Source organism: Choristoneura fumiferana, chromosome 6, assembly GCF_025370935.1.
Source record: "Choristoneura fumiferana chromosome 6, NRCan_CFum_1, whole genome shotgun sequence".
Classification (NCBI taxonomy): domain Eukaryota; kingdom Metazoa; phylum Arthropoda; class Insecta; order Lepidoptera; family Tortricidae; genus Choristoneura; species Choristoneura fumiferana.
Window position 1 is genome coordinate 14,560,621 of NC_133477.1, and position 18,114 is coordinate 14,578,734.

At 36.5% G+C, this 18,114-nt stretch overlaps 1 protein-coding gene across 2 annotated transcripts; it reads left to right on the plus strand.

The window, feature by feature from the left end:
• The first annotated feature begins 4,159 nt into the window (after positions 1-4,159).
• Positions 4,160-9,332, plus strand: LOC141428680 (uncharacterized). 2 transcript variants are annotated; one of them, XM_074088683.1, is made up of 4 exons: positions 4,160-4,293; positions 5,763-5,886; positions 6,715-6,975; positions 8,672-8,755. In XM_074088683.1, the coding sequence occupies exons 1-3, from the start codon at positions 4,255-4,257 to the stop codon at positions 6,966-6,968; spliced, it is 417 nt and encodes a 138-aa protein (XP_073944784.1). In that variant the 5' UTR covers positions 4,160-4,254; the 3' UTR covers positions 6,969-6,975; positions 8,672-8,755. The 2 variants fall into 2 exon arrangements, with proteins under 2 accessions (XP_073944784.1, XP_073944786.1); XM_074088685.1 differs by lacking the exon at positions 6,715-6,975 and having other exon boundaries at positions 8,672-9,332.
• The last annotated feature ends 8,782 nt before the right edge of the window (positions 9,333-18,114 follow it).

Genomic DNA, 18,114 nt, shown 5'->3' on the forward strand with positions numbered 1-18,114 from the left:
ACAGTTTTGCTCCTGTGAACACACATTTGTTGCATAGGCGAAGTTATCATAAGGCCACAGGTAAGCAAAGACTCTTTAAGAGCCCCGGATCTTCGATTTTTTAGAGGTGGGGCAAAAACTGAAAAATGTCGGCCCCACCCCGCGGCTTATACTTTTACCTTTACCATCATCATCATTTCAGCCATTAGACGCGCAATGGTGGACATAAGCCTCCCGGAAAGAACGCCAGCACAACCAGTCAAGCGCTGTTAAATAATAAGAATAAATCATTTATTTGCATAAAAACATGGTACATCATGAATCATGGTTCTGAACTACATTAATTTACATAACGCAATTTTTATAATTCTAACCTAATCTAACTAAAACGTCGCATAATTATAAATTCGTATATTCGTCTGATAATGACTTGGCATAAATTTAATAAGCACGTTACTATGCTTACCAAAGTATTAAAATAAGTTAATAAGTTAAGTAATTAAGTTATAAAAAAAGGCTTTAAGGGGTTGAAATAGGGGATGAAAGTTTATAAGGTGGAAGTTCGCCACTGTCGAAGATAACACCATGAAACTTGGCATTTAGGCATTTAATAAGAAATAAATCGATATCTGTTTGAGCTGTTTTAAAAATTCGACCTGTGGGGGGTGAAATAGGGGATGTAAATGTATACGGAAGGTCGTCATTATCGAAGATAAATCGATGAATCTTTATTAAACTTGCCATTTCGGCAAGTGATAAGAAATAAATAGATAAATGTTCGCGCGTTTTTTTAAATTCTTCCTGTGAGGGGGTGAAATAGGGATGAAACTTTATGTGGAAGATCATCATTGTTGAAGATAAATCGATGTTTTTTTATGAAACTTGGCATTTGGGCACGTGAAAAGAGATAAATAGATATTTGTTCAAGCGTTTTTAAAAAAATTACCTGCGAGAGATGATGTTAGCAGAGAGGATGATGCAGTGTTAGCAGAGCCTTCTAAGCTCAAGCAAAATGTTCGCAATGTGGGGTCATTTTAGATGGATAATTGACAGACAGTCAGACATGAAAAATTATAATTTTCAGTCGAAAATACAAACTGAGACATGGATGCACAGAAAAACCAGAAAAAGAGACCAGCGCTGGGAATCGAACCCAGGTCCTCAGCAATCCGTGCTGCGTGCTATAACCCCTACACCACCGCTGGACAGGAATCTAGACACGAATTTTTCCTATGCATACATATCTCAGGTTGCTTATTTCTACTACGCTACTTATGCAGCAGCACTAGCGACATCTATGTTCCGCTCTCATCGAGAGACGTCACACTCTTTCGGAACTAACCGCTCACCTAGACAAGAGATGTCGCTACTAAGCAATCAAATTATGATTGGTTATAATTTTCAGTTCTTTCTTATTTATTGTGCTATATAAGAGCTACCTTTATGCAAAATTCCAAGTTTCCAAGACAACCGGAAGTATCCTATTACTTTTTCTGTTAAGGCGATTTACATGGAAACACCTTTTTAATGACTGTAGCTTTTGATTGCCTTGACTTAGAAGTTTGATTTTTTCAACAGCTTTCGGGACTATTGACCTGAGTTTAGGATTTCAATTTCAACTCGATACCGATACTCCGCGCCATTATGAGATAAAAGGGTCTTGAAAGACAGACGGACGGACGGACGGCAAAGTGATCCTATAATTTTTTCCTTTTGAGGAACGGAACCCTAAAAAACATTTGTTTCGGCGTTTCAAATTTCCACCTATTTACTTGAAATATGGGGATGAAAGTTCTTAAGGAATTCCAAACAAATTGCTATAAGTATATTTATCGGAAATATGTGTAGCTCACAGATATGATATGAACAAGTGAATGCAGTCCGTGGTGTAGCTATGCTTAGTAAAAATGCCGTCTTAATCTCCTAACTTACAATAAAGGATGTAAGGTGTTAAGAGTTCACTATGAATCAAGTAGTCCTTTTATGTTGGCAGGGTATAAATACACGTCGTATTGTTAAAATGTGGCTTCCCGCAAAATATTTATGTTTTACCAAAGAACACGGATGGATGATGGAAGAGCAAAAAAAAAAAGTTTATATTTATAGCAATGTTTAAAATAGATTATTTTTTAGTAAACCATAGAAGTTTCTATGTGCTATTATTGGGTAAATAGCTATCCTAAATAAATTAAATACTTCCCAAAGTTACTATTCCACGCGGACGAAGTCGCGGGCAAAAGCTAGTGTTAAATAAGTTCTATGTTTTTTATTATTAGTATGTCAGTGCAATATACACACAATTATGTTTTGCCAAATCTGTTATCCGAATTCATATAATGACTATTAATATTATATGAAATAAGGAGCACCCGTAAATAATAAATAAAACATGCAGTCTTTGAATATCATGCAGTAATTTTTTTGATTTAGTTTATCCTACATATATTCTCCTATATATACCAGCCTCGTTGTCGTTCAAATATTTATAAACGTAACGCTTATAACCATGTCAATAAAGCTGTTTAACAGTCTTCCAGACGAATTAAAAGTTTTTAATGGACAAGTGTTCAAAACCAAATTGAAGAAATGGCTTTTGACGAACTGTTTTTATACAGTTAAAGAATATCTGGAATATAAATTAACTAAACAGTTGAGTACTGACATTTATGGTTATTAATGTATGGTTTCGAAATTTGACATTATGATTTTTTTTGTTGAGTGATTTTGATTTAACTTTATTGTATTTTTTTTGACTAGCTAATGTATTTTAATTGATTATGTTTTGTTTATTTTTATTTTTAACTTCATGTAATGTATTCTATTTAATTTAATTGATTTAATTTTTAATTTTGTTCAGTTTTTTATATATTGTACACCATGAAAATGGTAGATCATAAAAGGACACACCAAAACATGTAGATCTTATTTATATACCTGTGGTCATGCAATAAACGATTTCATTTCATTTCATTACACGCCAATGTATTTGGTAGGTACTTAGCCAAGTACCTCGATAGTTGCAGGAGCAATAGCAAATAATCTTCATATTCAATAAAAAGCTTCGAAACTCTACATTCTTTCTTCACAGTTTAATTACTATTTAAATGCCATTTGTGTATCGAGATGATCTCATATCATAACTTCATATGGGAGGTATACTGATTCGAGGAAATAAGCTCGGCAAACGACCATGGACAGAGCCAAATTACATTAGCGAAGTTATTTACTCTGATTGGCCAATAGCATATTAAAAAAGAAATAAGAACAACATCCTTTACCACAGGAACGCCTTGAACTTTCGCGAATCACGGTATTTCTGAGTACTTTTAGGTCGGCGGTGCTCTCACTTACCTAATAACAATCCGTGCCCTGCCCTAACTCGGCTATCCGAGCCAATTTTCAAAACGATCTAATCAAGAACAAAAAAAAATAGGTACGTTCTATTAATAAATGTCACTTGTACCTATACCTATAGGTGTATAAGGTGCATTGATTGATTGATTGATTCACATAACCGAATGCGACTATTAATAACGTAAGGTAGATATAGAGGCAAATCTTAAAATAATAAAAACGTTAGATTAGTAGCTGCCTCTAGTCCAGTTTAAGCGCTTGTATAGTATTATTAGTTAAGTATGCTTCCTTTTTAGCAATATAAATAATTTTAAGCAATCTTCACTAGATTTATTACTAAAAACCGCGTTTTAAAAATTAACTACCTACTCAGAATTCCTTATGTGTGATCTTTGTATCGGGATAATAACTAATATCATTCATTAATCATCATTTGCAAGAAAAGTAGCCAGTAAACATTTTTTTATCAGAATTATGTATGAATTATGAATTGTGTCTGTGAAATCAGATATTTATTCGTAATAAGAAATTGATGCCGTCGTCCATGGATCTCCACAACATAAGAAGTATTGTTGTGATTGTGAAAATATTACGAATTGCGAATCTGAATTTTTACATTGCCGATACCTACGGCCGATACTCAACTTATTTACTTAAATACTATGCGATCCATGTTATCCGTTGGAACTATAATTTGCTATTAAACTTCATTGAAGCAAATTTTTGAAAACGTGTTAAATAAATCCTTTTTTAAGTACATTATAGGCTAATTACCAAAACCAAAAAGCATTAAAAATTTAACATGAAGTTTTTACACGACAGCTGTCATATTTGGATGTCATGTAATATATGCGTTGTTAGTTATTGTACTTATTTTATATCATCTTATTTTGTAAAGATATTCAAGTGAGCGACTTATAAATGCTAATACCGACGTGTTTAATCAAATTTACAGAATTAGTAGGTATCTTGTTACTTGTCTTTATCTACTTAGTCCGTAAGGCCTTTAGGTCACTGGTTGAGTACGACATAAAAGAGTACTTTAATGAGGGCGCCACTTTCTTTGTGACTGTCACATTTGATGCAAAATATTTGAGCATATTAAAATTTTGTATGTAAAATTTTTAGTTCCTTTCCTTCATCCGTTTTCTACTGCTTTATGTTTTACTATCCGTTACCCGCAACTCCGTCCGCGTAGAATTCGGTTATCGCTATCCCGCGGGAACTATGCAATTTTCCAGGATAAAAACTATTTTATGTCCTTCCCCGGGACTCAAACTATCTGTATATCGAATTTCATCTGAATCGGTTCAGCGGTTTAGACGTGACGAAGCAACAAACAAACAGACTTACAAACTTTCGCATTTATAATATTAGTGGGATTCTACACGCCAGTTTATTTCTTTAGAGGTTATCAGTAGGGCCTGGTATCCATATTAACAGATATTAACTGAGAGAAGAAAAAAGGCGTCGTTAAACAGTCAATAGAAGATTTTTGTTAACAGGCCTTATATCTTGTCATACAATCGAGTGTAAAGTGTAATTCCAACGTAATAAAGTCGTGGTACTGACTTTGCGTACTTTGTTTGTTTACTTTGTTTAAAGGAGGCCTATGTACAGCTGTGGACTTCTTTCAGCTGACATTATGATGACTGACTTTGCGTGGTTTAAATTAACAGATCTTTTCTCTTTTCTAACTAGGTACCTGTTTAATTTATACTCTTAGTGGTTCACTCTTTAAGCGAAAATCGAAATCGCTGCAAGCGAGCGTAATTTTACACGGTCACATCGCACAAACCTTGCACGGAAAAATGGGAAATAATTTTAGAGATTTACTACACATTATTCTTTTAAGAATTGGCAATGACTTGATAGAATTAATAAGGATAAATCTAAAAACGAAATAGATGCCACTTTCAAGTTGATGGAAATGTAACATAAAATTATAATTATTTCAATTGTCGTGGCTGACTATAATGCAGCTTTCCTTGTGATCCAATGTAAATAACCAGTTTTTTATATTCTTTTTATGACCTCTTATATATGATTACTTATAATTTTTTGAAGTAGTGGCTTTACTTTTGAAGTACCTTCTAGAGAACGCTACCTGTTTACGGCAATACTGTGTTCTCTTCTTTAGCAGAAAAGGAAAGGAAAGTAAAAGGAAAGGAAAGCAAAGTAAAAAGGAAAGCAAAGCATTCTCGCAAAGAATGTCTTGCCATTTTTCGCTACGGCGATCGCCAATTTCTTCTGAAACTCCAATATTAGCCGTCAATGTCACACCAATAGTGTATCAATGCACGTGCGTTGGCGATCTGCATTGTCTGTTTCATGCGTTGCGCTTTAAGGAAAAAATATGTACAAATTTTGCGACATAAGAGCAACAAGGAGTGATGACAATATCTAATCGTCGTATATAATTATTACAGGTGCTCACAATAGCGTGTCTGACGCTGCATCACTACAGTTATGACTTGACCGACGTACCCACCCTCATCCTTTGTTCGGGCACCTATGTGGGCTACGTAGTAGTGCTCTCAGGGGAAATTATTGGTGAGACCAATTTTTAAAACATAGTTACGTAGTTTTTTGATTGAACGGTGTGTAGCAGTTGTTCTTTAGAAATGTCTGTTTTGGATACCGCTTGTACGTTTAGCTCAATCCATCATCATCATATTAGCTGTAGGACGTTCATGTTAGACATAGGCCTTCCCCATAGACCTCCAGTTGCTTCGGTTGGAAGCGGCCTGCATCCTGCATCTCGTTGGTGGACGTCCTCCTACGCTGCGCTCGCCGATCCGCGGTCTCCATTCGAGAACCTTTTATTTGGTCCCCAACGGCTATCAACTAGCTCAATTGATCATGTGTTTTGTGGATCGTTTGTGTTAAAATTAATTCAGTACTTGGTTCAGTTGCTGTTAGTTTGTTTTTTTGGCTATAATAACCGTCCGTTTGTGCCCAAATACATAAATAAATAAATAACTTAAAATTTAAGTAAGTATGACATAGATTGAAATAGATGAAGAAATATTGTAATTACATTATATTTTAACTATCTAAAACTGTAAGGTCGCATTTATACAAGTCAAATACCCCGATCACACTCCTTAGAGCAGCGGTTCTTAACCGGTGGTCCGCGGACCACTGGTGCTCTGGAAGACCTCGAAGTGGTCCGCGAAGCCATCAATAACGAATTGACAAAACGACGCATCAGTCAAGTAGCGGTCGCAACAGTTCATTTATTTACAATTTTACTTTTACCGTATATATTACCTTCAAACAGTTGGTGGTCCATGGCAAGACAGAAATTTTGTCAAGTGGTCCCTCCTGACTAAGAGGTTAAGAACCGCTGCCTTAGAGTAACCCAATCGAACGTTTTAGGGGAGATGATATTCGCGCCGCTGGACCTCGTCCAAGACATGTACTTTGGCATTCTGGGCATGGGGCTCTTCTCTGTCTGCGGTGGCTTGGTGCTAGCGGCGCGGCTACCCAAGGCAACGTACCCCCGGACAGGGGACCAGACGGCAGCGGTCGTCGCGGGATCCCTCGCGATTATCAACGCGGTCCTTATGTTCCTCGACATAAGCTTGGCCTATTTGGATTCCGAGGAGTTCGATGACGAGGCCAGCGTATGACAGAAAGGTATAGCTATTTGTTCATTTTTAAGGAACTCTCTTTTCCTAACGATATCGGATGTAACCCCCAAGAGTGGTCTCTATGTCATTTATTTCAATTAATATTTTGACACGGGGCATACTATTATAAATTTTAGGATAGAGTTTGTGGTTTGGTAGTACCTATAAGAAAAATTAAATCTCCTCGTATAAATGCGACTTTATGAGCTGTAGACAATGTAGAAATTGAAAGTAATTAAATAATATTGAAGAATTTAGGGCTACATTGAGGTTGTTTACAGGATTTTTTTGCAGTTACCGTCATCTGTTTTTGCGACAACGGTGGTGCGAAGATTTTAGAAGTACTTTGTAAAGAAAATACTTTTACTCGTACAACATTGTGTCAAGTCTTGCGTCTACTCCAAAAATAAACTGTAATGTGTCAGACGTAGGTACCTACCGTCGATTTGAATTACAAATGAAGCCATTGTTTACCTTAACTCATGTAAACTATCATAAAGATTGCTCAGTTTGAATTATTTAGCCAATGCCTGAGTTGTTCAATTGCTCAATTTTATATCTAGACCGGCTTTAGAGTATCTAGAGCGAGTTTAGGGCCCCAAAATCATGTTGCAAAAGGGGAAGTATGTAAAGGTAAACCAAAAATATATGACTATTGTCAAGATTTATCTTATTTATATGGCAATAGTACAGTATAGTCGGAACAATGCCTTCTTTTTTCTTTGGCGACCTAAAACCTGAGGAGGAACGACCTTCTTTCGTAATTCGCGTAATCGATGACTCCGATATACCTAGAAAGTTTATTAATAACTATAATTACTGCTTATTTTTACCAGACTACAATGACATCTTGACTTGTCTACAACGTTTACCTGTTAGCTCTGATGTTAATTTGAAAAGGTTTTGTAGCGAAAAGTTTATTATAAACATTATTTACAATGATTCATTGTTGACTACGAATCGTTTTGGGCATTTTTTGTTATTGTTCAAAGAAACCGCCACAGTGACACTAACAATCATAAAAATTATTGCCAGTGTAAGAAATGAGTTCCAATGAAATTTCGCAACATGGCGAATAGTCATATATTTCTGATCAGGCTTTAGAGACCGTCGACCAAAGAGTGCCTCGGTCTATCCGTATCAAATGCTAGAGTCGACGTAGTAGACGCATGAAAGATCTCGATAACAAGCGTTTGTCGTTAATATTAAGCTGCATCCACATCTGTATCCTTTTGTCGTATCGTATCTCCATCGCGTTGCACCGACGCGTACATATCAAGATCGCTAGTGTGGACGCAAAAACAGCGCTATCATGCGGCGCGCCGTATCTGATCGCTCGGAATCGATGTTGATATGCGTATATATACCATGCACACTCGCGATCGGATACTGTATCACAATACGAAGTGATGATTTGATACGCGATACGCCGTGATCGCTCTCGAGGTAGTTTTTCCCCGATCATCAAAGGGGATTATAGAAGGGGTACGGATAGCATCCACACTTAATGATACGGCGTTATGATACGATACGCTGCTACGCTACGGTTAGTATGGACGCATTTTTTCACGCGACGATGCTAGTGATACGGTGTGCCCAAAGTGAGCGTCCATACTTAGGATACGCGTGCTCGATACGATACGCGTGACGTGATCGGCAAAATGATACAAATGTGGACCCACATCTGGTGTATTCCGATTCAGGTGAGGCGGTGTCAGCGGCAGCAGACGCGTACGTCGACGCGTGGTGGTCGGGCGCAGGCGGCGCGCTGTTCGGCGCGTGCGGCGCGTGCACGTTGCGCGCGTGGCACGACGTGCCCGACTGCCCGCGGCGCACGCACGCGCGCGCCGCCGCCATTTGCGCGCTCGGCGCCGCCACGCTATTGGCCGTCGACGCCATCCTGGCACTATGCTCCGCGCACAGAGACGACACCAGCTCCAAGGCTAGGTCCAAATAGTGTTTCTCTTTTTTTTCGCTGAAAATATGTTTCCCAAGTGATTAATTTCCCAACTGTTTCATAATGGATGAACGACTTTTTTAAACTAAGGGGCTGTTTCACCATCCATTGATTGATTGATTAGTGTTAAGTGACGGTTAAGTGTGATGCCGTCTCCATCTATTCGAACAAAACAAATAGAGACGGCATCACATTTAACCGTCGGTTAACACTAATCAATGGATGGTGAAACAGCCCCTAAGTATTTCAGAATTGTTCACAGGGTAGCCCGGAAATATATCTTTCATTTTACAATGAGATACAGAAATACAATCTTTCTTCTATATGAATCATTTGTGAAAAATATTTTCTGCGAAAAGCCAAGATCCCCTAAATAGTTTTTGATAAATATAAGCTTATTTAGTTTTCTTGATGTGTTATTTGATGTTGCCTGAGTGCTCGTTGATACCTCTCATTTTTATGTTGATTTAAACCACTCAAGACTTTTTTGGGAAGACTTCCAAATTACCAACGAGATTGCTTTGTTCACACGCAAGTAGGTAGGTATGCGCCTCTATCATTTGCGTGATCGGCACCGCAACGCTTTTGGCCGTACTTGTTGCTTACTTATGTAAACTTTGGGGGGAGGTGTATGGGTTGGTTCCTGTTTGCATAACTGGGTCAATCAACTATTTTACCGACACTTTGGGCATCTCCTGCGTTACCAAAATTGTCTCTGGCGTTACCAAAAAAATCGTACTTCCAACGAGATATTTCACGGTTTAATAGCTTAAACTTACGTAGGATGGCATGTATTCAGGTACACCATCTATTAAATTACAAAAAAAAACATGTTTACTTACAAAAATCTGCAATTGTTTGAAAAATGTCGCGGACAGATTAGTGTCGGTAAAAAAGTTGATTGGCCCAACTACGTCCATTTCATGTGGCCTGAAATTGCGTTGATGTTTCTCATTTTTCAAAGTTCCGTAATTCAAAAGGATAAAAGGAACGTTTGCAGGAATATTTCGTTGTCCGTCTGTCTGTCAAGATCCTCCTTCTCAGGATCGTAGGAAAATTTATATTTAGAAGATACCCAGACTGAGCTCTAAAAAATTTAGTACCTAGGTAAAGGGTTATCTTATCATCCAAAATACTCGCACGGTACAAAGTATACTAGATAGATATATCAACTAACAAGAATAATAAGGTTTTCTGCGTCTGTTTATCATTTCGTCACAACTTTGAAAAATCTTGTATCTCAAATCAATACGTCAACAAAATTGACCCATGAAATAATGTTCATAAAGTTTGCTCAAAGATTATCAAGTTCCTAGTAGCTAACAATTCTGGAAACTAGGGACCCACCCCGGCTTCGCACGAAAAAAAAATAGGCGATAAATAAAGGAAGTCGATAATGAAAGGCGGTAACTTCACATTTTTTACCTCACATTCCCCAAAATACACCCACGTGGAGCCGAGGCGCGTCGCCAGTTGTTATAATTATTACCTTCCTAGGTATAGGTACTCACATATAAACCTTCCTCATGAATTATTCTACTCGTACCGATTGATGAATTGCATTAAAATCCGTTCCGTAGTTTAAAAATCTAAGTGATCAAAAATATCTAAAAACAACTCTATTGTTAACGGCGTAGAAGCGTGTTCAGATATTTTCGATCAAATTTTTGCTCACAAGTTTATGAACTCGACTGTACCATCAGCCAAATATGTGGACTACCCTAAATTTTGTGATCGTTTACCTGCACGTCACAAATTAATAATGCCAATAGATGTGTCTATCAACTTAAAAGTTCGACTTAGAGACATATTCATTTGATAGGAATTTATTTAAATATTGAAAGACCACTTATTTGGCTGATCGTACAGTCACCAGCATTAATATCTGCCACAGCGGAGCGTGCAAGAATATCTGACATGTCCTTCCGGCCCTAGAAATAGAGTCGTATTAGATATTTATGCACGCTTGTTGTGTAAGATATTGGTGCTGATGACTGTACATCAAGAGGGACATACGGTGGGAAGCGAGTTTGTTTTATATTAAGTAAAGATGAGCCATTATCAGGAATCATACATGATTGTTTTTGATGTTGTTCTGCTAGTTTTAATCCCGCCATCTGTTAAATTGAGATTGAACTCAATACGTAGTGTGGTGAAAGAGATAACCTGCGATACTGGCGTTACATCCATCACTCCGTAGGGAGTTCGGGTAGTTGTCCACAGATGGCGTTAGTAGGCAATGTATAATCAAGGGTATAATAAATTCGAAGTCAAAGTCAAAATATCTTTATTAAATTTAGGCTACAACAAGCAGTTATGAATGTCAAAAAAATCTACCACCGGTTCTGAAAAACATCTGTTGAGAAGAATCCGGCAAGAAACTCAACGAAGTATAAATATTTTTAATTGAAAGAGGGCCCAATTATTATTACAGGGTATTGGCTCAACACATCCTCGGCAAGCTATAACATTTTTACAAAAGGATCCTTCGATCAAGAACGATTTTAGCAAATTTATATAATGTTTTTGAAAGATCTATCCAACGATACTTCACACTATGGCTTAACCCTTTTCCAGGAACGGTGTGTTTCATCAATGACATAAATAATGTAGCTTTTTAGAGATCCAGGCATAGTGCCTAAGCAACCACATAAATGTACACACATATTCGCCCTTACTAAATATACCTACAATATGGTACAAAATCAATAGAATTCGTTAAAAATATTATTCGTTTTTAGGGTTCCGTAGTTAACTAGGAACCCTTAGGTATAGTTTCGCCATGTCTGTCCGTCTGTCTGTCTGTCTGTCCGCGGGTAAGCTCAGAGACCGTTAGTACTAGAAAGCTGTAATTTGACATGAATATACATATCAGTCACGCCGACAAAGTGGTACAATAAAAAAAGTAAAAAAAAATTTTTAGGGTACCTCCCATAGACGTAAAGCGGGGGTGATTTTTTTTTCTCGACTAAACTATATTGTGGGGTATCGTTGGATAGGTCTTTTAAAACCATTGGGGGGGTTGCAAAGACAATTTTTCCATTCAGTGATCTGTTTGCGAAATATTCAACTGTAAAGTGCAAATTTTCATTGAAATCGAGCGTCCCCCCTCCTCTAAAATTTAAACTGTTGGGTGGAAAAATTTGAAAACATTCAGAATGGTACTAAATATATCAAATTTACAAGGAAAATTATAGCGGCTAAGATTGCTTGAGAATTATTAGTAGTTTAAGAGTAAATAGCAGCCTAAGGTATAAAATATACCTACCTAAACTTGGAAGATTCAGTACCTACACAATACGAAATTCTTAGAAAAATATTATTTTATTTTTTCGTAATTGCTACGGAACCCTATCCTGGGCGTGTACGACACGCTCTTGGCCGGTTTTTAAAAATTAATCCCTCATAGGTAAACAACATAAAACTATGCCTTATTTTCTGGTAGCACATCTAAGTTTGCGGGGCCTGGAAAAGGTTTAAATTAACGCTTACATTATTTTATTAGCTTTTATTATAAAGATTTACTTTATAAATTACTTGTTTAGTGTTCTTTTCAAAGTCAACAGAAATCATAGATAACACAATATATTGCGTTAATAGTCTAAGTATAAGCTAAACCGGATGGATGTACCGACGGACGGACGGACAGACGGACGAATGGTTATGATGAAACTACAAGGATGCCTTGTAACACTATAGAACCTTAAAAATTGATAAAATTCCACGGAAATATTTTTGAATATCAAATCCTAATAAAAACTTGATTTAGTAGGTATAATAAATAAGCTCAGTATAGTAATGTCAAAATATAAGCAACTGTTAAGTTCGCAAGGTTTAGCGGCTAAACTATATTTTTCTCCAGCAAGTGATTACATTGGTGTCCTAAAGAAATAATTATTTTCATAGGCTCAGATGATCTACAAATATCTTCGATGAAGTTATACCTGTGCCCTATTTCACGAAGCTACGTGTTACAATTTACAAGCGGTAGTCTTTGTTTAACAGTATGCATTAAAAAGAGACTATACTTACCGCTTGTAAATTGTAACTTGTAGCTTCGTAAAATGGGCCTCTGGTCTACCCTACATAGTTCTGTTTTCGCTTCAAAAATATTCTATACCTATGTATATTTGTATAGGATTAAAGTTTAGTCCGGTCCAAATATTCAAACTTTACTGAAATTCCAACGAACACGAATTTAGCATTCACAGTTATTGCTTCTTGGTGTTAATTGCGCGGAACAGAGCTTTACTGTGGTATTATTTAACTGCTACACATTAATTAAACAAGTAACATCATAAGCAGAGGTTCGAAGGCCGCATTGTTTAGGATATTACTTCATTGCGCAAACCTTGAGGTCTGATTGAATCACGTAGGCCTAATACAACTGTGTGTGGGTTACGATGTCGCCGATAGGGTCTTATTAACATTTATGATGTCAGATGAGGCACACATTATTACGCAACTTTGTGAAAAATTCGTTTATCACTATCATGCAGGAAGTATTTAATTTTCCAGGATAAAAAGTACCTATATATCTGATAACCTAGCATCTCATCTCTGGCCTATACAGGGAGTCGGTTATAAATATGCACGGTATGCCCGTAATGTTCAGGATAATCTGAAATGTTATTTGTCTTTTCATTTATCCAATCGACATCGTCGTCATATACTTTATAACCTTGGTTGGCTTTAATGTATCGTAGCATACTCGTTGTCTTAGGATATAAGGGGATTATCAGAGACACCGTACATTTTTATAGCTATCACTGATTACCTACCTAAAAAATGTGTAGATCTACTTACCGTACCAAAAAGTTGAAGTAGGAATGTATGTATGTTCGCAAATATACAAATAGTGTTAAACTGTTGCATTATTTGAATATTTTAAAAGGATTTTTGCTATCCCGAAAAGTTCAGTTTCAAAAGGTAAGCATAAATGCAATATGTACCTACATAAGTTGGTATACTTATTGTTTTTTATATCGTCTTAAATCGAATATATTTTGACATGTTTCGGGTTTAATTCATAGATCTTCTTCTAGGATTTTATTGTTTCTTTGAGAATAACTTCATTACAAGTTTACCTTCGTAGGTACATTTATTTGTCCTATATTCTGTTTATTTCATTTCATTAGTCTTATAACATGCTAAATGTGAAAGTTTGTGTATATTTTACTCTTTCACCCTAAAACTGCTGGTTGGTTTTAGATGAAATTTGTTATGAAGATAAACTGATATACTTAGATGATAGATGTCTGGAATAACACATAGGCTACTTTTTATGCCTTATTACGAATTATTATGAATATAATCACAACATTTAAAGTGCGTATCTACAGGTTTTTTTTATTCGGTGGCATGGCAAACGAGCAAGTGGGTCTCCTGAAGGCAGGTAGACAAAAAATTGTGCACAGCAGCTTTTCATACAACTTAAATGAATTTACTAACTTTTAAGAAAATTAGGAATTTAGGAAAATCTCGGAATTTCAATTAAACCGCTAGATCTTCTGTCACACGCGAGCGAAGCCGCATGTAAAGGATAGTGCACAATAAAACATTCACATAGTTGTCGTCGATTTTTTTTCTATTTGAGTGTTATTATGATTAATAATTTATTGTACACAATGCTTTGACTCAGAAATAAAGGATAACTAACGTTTCAAGCTAGTTCGGTGTTCACCTTATTATTCGTCAATAGTATGACTACGGAACGTGATGTCATTACTATTTCATGCATTATTTGTCATATAAGAGTCGTATTGTGATAATGATAACCTATGTTACTAAAACAATTATAATAAGAACGATAATTAGTGGAACATATTTGACTAGATGATTTAACATTTTATGAGTAGCTTTATTTTGTAAGTTGGAATAACGATGAATTGAATTTAATGCATTCACTGCCACTTGACTTCTACAGCAGCAGCACAGCAGCTCACGCTCGTATTAAATAGTATAAGTGTCAGAGGGACCACACGACACGAACTTCGAGTTTCGTAGTAGCCCTGCAGGTGCCACCGACGCACATGTGCGTTCAAGATGTATGAATAATTATGACAGCGGCACGGGGTGAAGTTCTGAAAACGCATATATGCGTCGGTGGCAGTGAATGCATTAATAGCCTGTACAGAAGTACGAGTACCTACAGTTTGTGCGTCCTGTATGCTTGTCCATACAAAAAAAAACAAATTTCGCCGATTATATACTGCGTGCTTGGGTTGGTGCACAATAATATGGTAAAGCGTACTTGGTAGAGCACGTATATGTATACATGGTAAAGCACACGAAATGACGAGGAACTGGGTTAGATTCCCTGCTACTACTCGTATCACTTTTCTTAGGTCGTAGGTACTCTTTTCGGATAATATAACAATAAATAACCCCTTGTTTCATCAGTTTTTGAAAGTCCTCTACGATTATCTATGATGGCGTCTGTGCAAAATATTCAACTTTAGTGCAAATTTTCATTAAAATCGAGCGTCATTCGAATCGAGCGAAATTCAGCAGGGCTACTACAAAACTTCGAAGTTCGTGTCGTACCGTCCCTCTTGCTCTCGTATTAAATAGTATCAGAGGGACCGCATGACACGAACTTCGAGTTTCGAGTTTCGTAGTAGCCCTGCAGGATGGTAAGTATATCAAACTTACAAGGAAAACTATAACGGTTAAGTTTTCTTGAGAATTATTAGTAGTTTAAGAGTAAATAGCAGCCTAAGGTATAAAATATACCTAAACTTGGAATATTCCGTACAAAATACGAAATCCTTAGCAAAATATATCTTAATCTTTTCGTAATGGCTACGGAACTCTATTTCGAACGTGTTCGACACGATCTTGGTCGGTTTTTTTGTATAAAGTAACAGGAAGTAGATGGAAGCCCTTAATATCGTATTTACTGACTACGCGTATGCGTTGCGATGAGTCATTATCATTCATTGTATTCATTGTGGCCCCACAGAGGCTTAAATGATGCTATTTGCAACACATTTTATTCTAGTGCTGTCATTTATAACAAATTTTACCGATAAAGTGTGCGTAAATATGCACCTGTTATGCACAGATTATCGGGCGATGATGCAATATTAAATACCTACCTACAAATAAATTAATTTAGTCATTTATTTCGAAGATACTGGATCTTTGCTAGATTAAAATAAGTAACTCTGTGAGTTGATAGTTAAATTGTATATCACTGCACTTGTGCTTTTAGTTTTTTTAAGTGTTTGTCTAGTTTATTATTGAAACTGTTCATTGAAAGTTCATTTATGATAAAAGCATACAACTTTATGGATGATCAGTATCATTTTTAGAGTTTTCGTTTGTTTGTTTATACTCTTCACTGTAATAAAACATACAAAAATACAGTCGCCATCAGATATTTCGGAGTGGCCAAGGGATCAAAAATATCGAAACATAAACTGTAATACCTTACAATAGAGTGCATGTGCCGATATTTTTGACCACCTTACCGCTCCAAAATATGAGATAGCGACTGTACAAAGGCGGACTTATCCCTGAGTTTTTGGATGTTGATATGAAAATTGTATGTACAGTCGCCATCAGACATTTCGGAGAAGTCAAGCTGATCAAAAATATTGGAGCATGAACTCTAATGCTTTTAGAATAGAAATGCATGCTCCGATATTATTGACTACCTCGGCCGCTCCGAAATATCTAATAGCGACTGTACCTACACAATGATCTTTGATCTAAACTTTTTAAGAAAGTTATACACGTTAAGCTGACGCTGTCACGTCGTGCGTAGAGTCATTATGTATTATCCACTAAGTATGATAATACTTTGTTAAGTAATTGTTTGAATCCAGAACCAGAACCCATATTAACTGTGCTGTGCTATGCTTAAAAATAAAGGCTTACACCGGGACCGGTTTTACGCATGCGTGACTTCATCGTAAACAAAAATAACGCACGTGTCGCTATCTTCGTCCTTGTCTTACCAGCTCGGTGCGAAAGGGATGCATCGGGACTCCAATTAGATATACTGTGACGTGCTGACTGTAGGTCACAGTGCACTTTACGATAAGAAAAAAACAAGTGAATCTGTAGAAGAATAGAACTGAATGATTTTTACTTATTGTTTTTATTTATTTCATCATTGCACTTTGTACAGTCACTTTATCTTATGATTGCAGTAATCTAATGAAATAAATAATACGAACGCTGATATGTGCTTTTTCCTATCATTTTACTATTTAATGTGATTTAATCCATAATTAGGTGATATTTACATCCGGCTCGAAGGACCATTGGAATGTGAATAAAATTGTATAGAGTTTTTACTCCACTAAAGAAGTCCATCCACAGAAGTCCACCAACACCAACAACTATTATAAAAATTAACGGAAATTAAAAAAAACACGCTATATATCAGACTTGATAATTTATGACGTCATCGTCTCGTCGTAAAAAAGGGTTACGTCAGAAAAGTCGCGAATCTTGTAGTATCACCACAAAGCCCTACTTTGACGGATATCCTCAAGAATAATCCCAGAATGGGAGACGTATATGAAAGAACTGAAACAAAACCAGTTCCATAACGTTGTTTTATGTATAACCAATCACTCATACAATATACCGATAGCTTTGTCTGGAAATATCAGTTTTGTTACCAAAAAAAATATGAAGATGGTAAGTATATCCCTTATTTTTCTGTAAAGCCTGAGTTGCACTCATCCCTAATAAAGGGATCAAAACAAATTATAAAAGTAAGAGATATCAAGGGCTTGTTTCACCACTGCCTGGTAAGTTCCTGATATTTAAAATGTCAGATGTCCATAACGACGTCTTTAATTATTCCAGTAAATAGTTAAACAGAGAGGGTTTAGTAAATTAAGATACCAGAAACTTAACAGAAAATGCTGAAATTGGCCTCAAATTAATTCTCTGCACATAAGAGTCAAAAATGTTAGGTGAGGCTCATTTAGTTCATACTTATTTAATTTCTATCGGTTTCACGCCTAGCTACAAAATCCCCATCAAATCGTAGATATTTATACCCGTGAGAATGCGAGCAGCCGGTAGTAAAACCACAAATCGCCTTGTCAAGTAAACACGGCCAAGAGTACGTTGTTAATTATTCTTAAAATGAGTTTTTTCTTAGGCGTCGAATGCTAGGGGCCGTAGCTCGGCCGGGCGTTGTATTTACGAGTTTCCGGTTTACTC